General features: G+C 41.7%; 1 protein-coding gene across 3 annotated transcripts; it reads right to left on the bottom strand.

Moving 5' to 3' along the window:
* Nucleotides 1-644: 644 nt before the first annotated feature.
* On the bottom strand, nt 645-8,051 carry LOC121296033 (meteorin-like protein). 3 transcript variants are annotated; one of them, XM_041221177.1, is made up of 4 exons: nt 7,878-8,051; nt 4,020-4,423; nt 2,718-2,777; nt 645-1,220 (listed from the first exon to the last, which is right to left on the bottom strand). In XM_041221177.1, exons 2-4 carry the CDS (start codon nt 4,345-4,347, stop codon nt 904-906), a joined length of 705 nt encoding a protein of 234 aa, XP_041077111.1. In that variant the 5' UTR covers nt 4,348-4,423; nt 7,878-8,051; the 3' UTR covers nt 645-903. The 3 variants fall into 3 exon arrangements, with proteins under 3 accessions (XP_041077111.1, XP_041077110.1, XP_041077109.1); XM_041221176.1 differs by lacking the exon at nt 7,878-8,051 and adding an exon at nt 6,833-7,863; XM_041221175.1 differs by lacking the exon at nt 7,878-8,051 and adding an exon at nt 5,003-6,823.
* Nucleotides 8,052-8,574: the final 523 nt, after the last annotated feature.

Here is an 8,574-nt window from a genome sequence, read left to right as displayed (position 1 = left end):
AGATAATAAAGCTCACTGGTGTCTCTGGCTTAGAAATGGCAAATTACAATACCCCAGGAACTGTAGATCACAATTTAAATGAATTATACCGTGCTCCTGTTTGACGTTGCTCGACACTGAAGCCTTCCTTGCGAAGGACTTTATCATGCAATGTGAAACCAGGGTATCAAAGACCCCTTCATCCCTGCAGAAAACCTCTTTAGGGTTACCATTTCAAAAACTTTCAACCAATGGTACATCATTCATCGGATAAACCCTGTGTGTGAAAACTAATAATATACAGATAGTGCGTATCTGAGTGGAGCCTTTAAAAGCAAGGTGGTAGATCACTAGGCAGTATTATTTAAGCATCAGAACACAAAGAACTGTACCATTCATTTAACATGCAAGTTTACAGCATTGTAATAATATACAGCCACGTGTGGGTGTACAGCACATCCCTCCCACGGACAGAACTGTAGTGGCAGTATAGTGGCCTGCCACATTGTCATAAAACAAATGGGATGCAATTACCTCTGTTTAACTTGTGTTGAAATATTGCACAGCATCAAGGATGGAAATGAGACTCCTATTGCATAGCAGTTTCACCCATTCCAGGTTTTACTACGAGCTCTCTTAGCCAGTGTGTAGGTAACAAACTCAGGTGTGTCTTAGTAAATAGCGAGACCAGGAATGGATCAAACCGCTATGCAGTGGGAGTCTTATTTCCATTCCTGCAGAATGCATTTTTCATACAACTCCAGTGCTTTAATAATTTCTAAATATCTACACTTTTTTTCAATGCTAATCTTTAAAAATAGTAAGTAAAAAAGGAAAGTGCAGTCCCACAGAGGGCATTTTAAAAGAAGCCCTGTCCCGCGTGGATCTGGTGCAGTTGTCCGCTATAGCTCCACGAGGTTCGGCTCAGTCCAGTGGAAACTCGCATGGATTGGCCCTGGTCTCTCTGGCCGCTCTGTACACGCTCACAAAGTCCTTGTACCTGGGGGCGCAGCCGAGCCACACCTCCCCGAAGTGCTCGGTGCCAGTGAAGAGGAAGTCGCCCTCCCCCTGCTTCACCCCGCACTGCAGCGGAGTCCTGATCCGCCCCCCCCAGCGCCCGCTGCCCTGGTCCTGCCGGAACGCAGTATTCTTCTGCCTGTAGAGCCGCGCCCCTCCCACCACCACCTGGGACACCTGCTGATCCAGCTCGTGAGACACAGCCCTGATGGACCCCCTCGCAACTGCAAGAAAGAAAGCGTGGAAAAAGAAAGAAACCTGGGAATGAACTGACAGCAGACTTTCAAATAGTTTTACAGATTCATGAATTCAGCGCAGCAGTACTGTTAGAGACTTCACTGCCAACAAAGGAACTGTGTACTGCCTTTCCCTAAGGTTAACCCTTTATTGTGACCATACAGGAACAGCGCAGTAGTGTTATTTGACGGGCTCAGCAGCCGATGTTTCTAATGTTAAAGGGTTTCCTTTGTTATTGAACCTTCAGTAAGACAGAATACCTCATCATGTAGAAAAAGCATGCCCTCTTTTTCATCTAGTTTCAAATCAAAATCATAAATTACACTGACATGCCAAGCACTGCCACTGCTGTATCGAGTATGCTGCTCTTGAATAGAAGTCAGCTGAAATAAACTGAGAAAAAGCTTATTGTTAACTGTGTCCCTTTGCTCTCAGTCTTGTTCAGAACTTGGTGACTGGAAAGCAAGTTACTTTAACTCGACCATTATCACATTATACCAGTATTCAACATCAAAAAACAGGAAGGAATCCCAAATGGAAAAGAAGTAAAAAAAAAAAAAAAAAAAAAAGTAATTCAATTTCTCTGCAGAAGAACGTCCTGTTCAGTAGAACAGATGCCTGTGTGCTGATGGCTTTTCCTGCCTCGTTCTTTGTGTTTGGGTTTTCAGTTTTTTGTCTGTTGATGAGCTCTAATGCACTTGTTCTTGGGTCCGGTGCTGGATGCTGGAAGCCGGAGCCCTGGAAAAGAAGTAAAAAAAAAAAAAAAAAGACAGTAGTTCAATTTCTCTGCAGAAGAACGTCCTGTTCAGTAGAACAGATGCCTGTGTGCTGATGGCTTTTCCTGCCTCGTTCTTTGTGTTTGGGTTTTCAGTTTTTTGTCTGTTGATGAGCTCTAATGCACTTGTTCTTGGGTCCGGTGCTGGATGCTGGAAGCCGGAGCCCTCTTGCTGGGGACCCCCTTCGTGCACGGGCTCATAAAGCCCCCCATTCACTCCCCTGTGTCATTTACACTTTCATTAGACAGCTATTTTCTCTAATCAAAAAGTCAATGATAGCGATTTGTAAGCTCGGGGCAGAGAAGTCAGGCCGTAAATAGAGTCAGTTCAAAGCCCAGTTCCTTGAGCTGTGGATGTTTTCAGCCTCAATGCCCCCCCATTGTGCAGCCCAAGCCCCCACATCTGTCAGTCCCTGGTCGGGCAGGCTGTGTGGACGGGAGAGCAGCCGCCTGGGAACTGATGGCTCTATTCACAGCACAATGGCCTTTATTGCATTAATCAGCTTTTTAAGATGCGGGTGAAAAAAAAGGAAAAAAAAAAAAAAAAAGGTGTATTTGCCTTACTGAAGTCAAAGGTTAATGTGTCATAAACGTGTTAAAGTGAAACACGAACACACAGGATTTTTAATTGTGGAAACGATGTTTCATACCAGATTACATACATGTAATATATTCATCTAACATGATGGTGAGACTGCCACCAGCTTACCAAAGTCACTGCTGCAGACAGCCATGAGAAGCTCTGTGTTGTTACAGGGCCGACAGACAGCTGTAGGGAGAAATAAAGAAAGAGTCAGGTTAAGGCTCAACTAATGATATTTACTGTTGAAAACTTGATAGAGTGCACTGATACACAGGAGGATATCAAAAGCAACACTGAAAGGGCAAGGCGCAGGATTGAAATCACGGAGTAGAACGAAAGATTCATCGTGCCCTTGAAGTTACAAACAAGAACGTGTTTTAGTGTAACTCAGCATCATAAAATGCAACAACATTCAGTGCATTAGTTTTCATTTTATTGCAGCTGTTGAAAATGTGTTGTTGCATTTCCAAGGTCGTGTTTGCAGAGAGGAATTCAGGCCAGCAGAGTGGACTGCCCTGGACCATTACTCACTCTGCCCCTCGGGCCTGTCTTGAGAATGACCATTAAGTGGGAAATCGACGCACCTACTTGTGTGCTGTATTTGGCTTTAAACGCCTTGCTAACTGTGTTCTCCGTGGGCATTTACCACTTCATTTAGCCCCTCAAGATGAGAGATGAAAATGAACCCTTCTGAAATAGACCCTTCGGAAATTCTAATTTATTTTTCCATATTCCTTGGGGGGGGGGTTCTATAGGCATTTTCTAAGATGAGTAAAAGTGGTACCAACAGTGTAAACCCAGCAAGAAACATCTTGCTTGCAGAGAGGAACCACGACATCATTGCCTCAAGCTAGTTTTATGAAGTTAAAATGATTTAATTCCTCACATTCTAGTCCAGGGCACAGGGCTGGTTTCGGTTTCATTTGATGGGGTACAGACAGTTCTTTCATTGTAGGGCTATCCATGCCCTCTAAGTCAGGGGAGGCGTGTTTAAAGGTTAAGATCAATGTCCCATTGTACTTACCGGCTGCACCACAAACCCAGTGCAGCCGCAAATAGCAATCTCGGATCTGCATTTTTATCGTTTCTGTATTTTACTTTTTTGGAAGCTAAATGGATAATTTCAAAAGAAACCAATTTTAGCTAAAAGTGGGTTTTTTTCCCCCCAGTTAGTTGTAACTGGTGAAGACTGTTGTATTTAAAAGAAAAAAGTGAACTCATTTTTATATTATCATGGCTGTCTTGCATTTTGAATCAATGAATCGCCTTGCCAAACATTACATTGTGAGTCAGATATTTGTGTAGTCTTTACATGAAAACAAACGTTTTGGGACAATGCGAATGGACAAACAAATGCACTAACACAGAACTTAGACTTCGAAGTCGCCTATCAGAGTCACAGACCCACAGATAGAATTGCTCCCTCACCTTCCATCTCAGCCACTCTTTGGAAGTCGGGCATCTGGCTGTGGGTACTCAGAAGCTCGTACTGAAAGCCCACGGTGCGGCGGCTGATGTCTTGCTGGGGGCTAGCCTGCAGGAAGACGGCGGCGTGCTGGGGGCTGTCCGCCCTGAAACAGTACACCCGCTCCCGCCGGCCCGCCTGCTCGTTCACCAGAAGGTCCAGCTCCCCGGTGCGCTCCACGTAGATGTTGGCGCCGCTGAAGCTGCGGAAAGGCTTGATGCAGACGGTGGTGTGCCGCGCACTGGAGAGGTTGGGCTCCAGGATGACTCGCAGTGCCTGGGTCGGGTACATCCATTCCACAGAACCCTCCGTGCACCGCAGACGGACCTGCTCAACCGTCCCGGAATGAGCTTCAAGGTTAAGCCCACTATTGTAACAAATAGAAACAAACAAACAAAAATATGATCATCATCATAAGATATGACACATTGTAATACACACACACACACACACACACATATATAACTATCTTACAACGATCTGTGGGCATAGGTTTAGAAAGAACCAAGAAGAATGATTTCGTTTGTACGCCAGGTAGTCTGTATTGGACTAATCTGCTTTATTGCCAAACAGAACGTTTCTAGAATTTTGACAAATGGTGAGAATGGTAGAGTTTCACCTGTCACCTGTCCTCGGACTCCCTTCGTTTAGTACTGCAGCATTTTGATTGCAATGTTATACTGTGTTAGATTACCTAGAAGGAAATCCACCTAGTATTCAGAAAATGTGTCACCCTACACCTGCAGCTTATATAGTCTTAATATTTGTAATATTTCAGAAGTAAAAAAAATAACTCGGACCCTTATTGACTCGTACGCGAATAGTTTGTCACACAAACAATCCCACATCAGAAGGCACACTGCATTAATAATAATACTAATAATAATAAAGAAAGCACACTTTGTATTAATAATAATAATGTATTGCATGTGTTGTGTTTTCATACCTTCCTCTCCAGTTGCAGTTGTCAGCTGCGCATTGTGTTAGCAAGCTCTCCAGCAGTGCTATCACACACAACACAAAGTTCAGCCGCTGTGTTGTTTTGAGTTTCATGGGAGCAGAGCTGCCAAAGCACAACTACGCAAATCCGCAATTAAAGAAAACGCATTACCGAACTTCTCTAGCTTAACGGCAGTGATTTATATACCGCTTATAAATGCACGTTAGATATTGTATAGTAAAATATGCATAAAACGAGTTGGGCTCCACTCAAATTGCAAGAAGACCACAGCTACACTCTCGCTGCCAGTTACTTTGCACTGAGTAACGCAGAGTTGATGGGCGACGAAGCCTCTATAAAAGAGACGTCTGCAAAACCTGGTCTGGATCATTGAAAACGCCAATCCGGATCCATCACCAATAACCACAGGCGGTTTTAAATCGAAACACATTATTCATAGACAAGGAGATCAAATAATACTAAGCATTAAACACTACTATTCCTTTCCATTTAACCCTTCGGGCAGCCTGGTGCTCAGTTAATTTATCCGTTTATTGACTTTTAGTCTTCTATACTATTGTACACTGTCTAATTGAATTATTCCCAAAAGTACGAATTCGTGGTCATTCCTGTTCTGCTTGTTCTTTGTAGAGTGCTGAGCCGCTGGTTCATTTACTTTTGTATTTATTGTGTTTGACAGGTGATTGTGTATGCGTTTATATAATATTTTACCTGTCTATATACGTATTTAAATGCATTTTCGGCAAAATACGGTTGCTAGGGATTTTTTAAGATTGAGTACTTTTTTTCTCTATTTGTGATTTCAATGTTATCTTTACTCATGTACTTGCATATCTTACATGTGCTCGTACCAGTTTTAATGTCCTGTAATGTATCATCGATCTACTATGAACCAAAATGTCAGCTAAATTTGCATCCCTTCTAAAAGCCATAATCGGGGCTTTCAGAAATATTTTTCCATTTTCTCTGAATTATGAAGTATACGTAAATGCTTCCCAGCTATTTTTGAAATGCTGGCTAAAAATTTAGAATATGTAATTATTAATGGTTCTCTTTTACCACATGTTTCCTTTTATTATACTCAGGTAGTTCATTTCTGTTGAGTTTGTCAACTTTTCTCAATTCTTTCCTAATAATCTGTTCTTTATATCCTGTTTTTTGAGATTCATTTTTAATTCCTTTCTCTGTTTTTTATAGTAATTTTCATCAGAACAGAGTCTTTTTATCCCTATTCTCAGTCCTTTATGTAGGTACTATTGCATTTCAGTAGGTTTTGAGTATTTAATACATCCTTGATCAAATTTAACCAAGGGATCTAAGAATTCAATGTCTGAAATATTCGGATGGGTATTATTTGCTAATTCATTAAACTATACAAGAGATTCCTCTCCATGCGTACATATTCCGAAGATGTCATCCACCTGTATTCTAAAGATTTCTTGCGTATTTTACCCAACACCATATCCTCCCGTTTACCCATATCAGTGTTTGCAAAATGCATGCCTAACTTTGAGCCTATTGCTGTGCCATCATTCTGTGAACATTAATTTCCAAATGTAAAATAAGTATTTCCTAAAACTCTCTTCATCATATTTAATATCTCTTCTGTGGGTATAGTTTTCTGTTTTTAACTTCTATGTGCAGCAATGCCAACGTCTGCCCAAAAGAAATGTCCATTGTCTCCCATCTTACTTGTTGAACCTATATAACAAAAAAGGTGATGGATTCAAATGATTGTTGCCGTACAAAGCGAATTAGAAATGATCGATGGTTCCTGAATAACTGCCTCGTTGAATTCCTATTATCATCTCTCACCGGTTGACTGCGTGGCCGCGCCCCCTCTTTCACTGCCAGCACCATCGACCGCTGTGAAGTGCCCCTCGAATGATTGCTTTTCTCTATGCATTACCTCTTTTCCATATTTGAAATGCGTAACATTTTTGTTTTTCAATCCGCTGACTGTTTTGGGGAGGTGTGTCTCTGAAAAAAAAAAAAAAAAACGAAGCGTGGAATAGGGATTTTTTTTTTTTTTTCCCATTGGCGATTTGACAATGTGTCCGCACTATGCTGCTTGACACATGCTCCAGTCTGCGCGGCATTGTCTGGTGGCCTTTGAGAACGGACCCGGGACCCAGCACTGGACCATCTGTTCCCGCATGGCTCGCAGCGGATCCTCGCATTGTCCACAGCTGCAGGGAATCACCGGGAGAGGGATGAGACTTTAGGAGTGACTTACGCGGCTGCGTTCAGTCAGTTAAAAAAAAAAAAACTACCATTACTCTAATAATAATAATAATAATAATAATAATAATAATAATAATAATTGTATTTGTTTAGGTTATATTAAACATACAGCACTGTTATTGTAATACTGAAGATATATTACTAACACGTATTTTGAATGCATCTGTTTAATATATAGACTATTACTGGGGTTCTATACGATACAAGCCGATATGCACCCCACGAGGTCAGAGAGGCAGCTTGTATCCATTTTACAGCACATTACTTTCTTTTTTTAATGTTTTTTTTTTTTTTTTTTATTGAAATATAACAATAATTAAGCATAACTGATTTTAATGTTGTGTCATGACCTCTGGTTCAAAAGAAATGCCCGATGTTGCTCTCTTACATTAATAACAGGGTTTAGTGTCTAGCTTGGCGACTGTCACTGTGTGGAGTCACAGAAAACAGTCTAAGAAACACTTGAAGGCAACATTGACGTTATAGATTAATAGGACTATTTCAGCAGCACCCCACTCAGACATCATGTGAACTTGCGGGTTCTAGCCATGGCAAGACATCGGCCGCACAGGTCAAAGCTCGACAAGGACTCTTAACCCAGAACCCTTAAACTCACAGCAGGGTGCGGGGGAGCTGCAGATGCCGGATCCGGTGATAAGAATCGGCTTTTACCCGGCTGTCACTTATCGATCTTCTCCGCCTGCGTTCTTCCCCGCTGGTCCCCGGGGTATTTAGTAATCTCTCAAGCGCCTCTGTGCGCAATCTTCTCTCACAGACGTGGGAACATCCATTTTATTCCACCTCGTTTCCCATCAGATAATTCAAACCCAGTTAACATCTACCCCACTCCAACCAGGAAGTAACAACATTTAAAAAAAAAAAAAAAACACAGTCGCCTTACTCAAACATTTTGGTATGTATTTGTCCCCGAAAATATAGGTTTTGAGCTTTGTCAGTTATCTTAAAACATGCTCTTGGCGAGCTACGGGCAAATAATCTAAGTGCAGTAAATACCCTACCCATAACATATGCCAAATAATATTTCCAGTTTCATTTCAATGGAGTAAATTGCCCATTTATAATAAATTCCGCGTTTTTCCTCTATAAAAGTTAATTTGTGTAACTATCTTGCGGAGGAACTGAAATAAAACAGCCCCATTCCTGGAATGCAATCAATAAAGCATTCTCCGAATTAAAAAAAATATAAAAAATGGTGCCTGATATTTCAATTGGCTGGTTCCTTCCGTCGCTGTTAGCTGCGTTATTCGGTCAGGCGATACAATTCTCTCAAACAAAACGGATAGAACCACAGT

Source organism: Polyodon spathula, chromosome 21 (assembly GCF_017654505.1).
Source record: "Polyodon spathula isolate WHYD16114869_AA chromosome 21, ASM1765450v1, whole genome shotgun sequence".
NCBI lineage: Eukaryota > Metazoa > Chordata > Actinopteri > Acipenseriformes > Polyodontidae > Polyodon > Polyodon spathula.
This window is presented reverse-complemented; position numbering and strand designations above follow the sequence as displayed.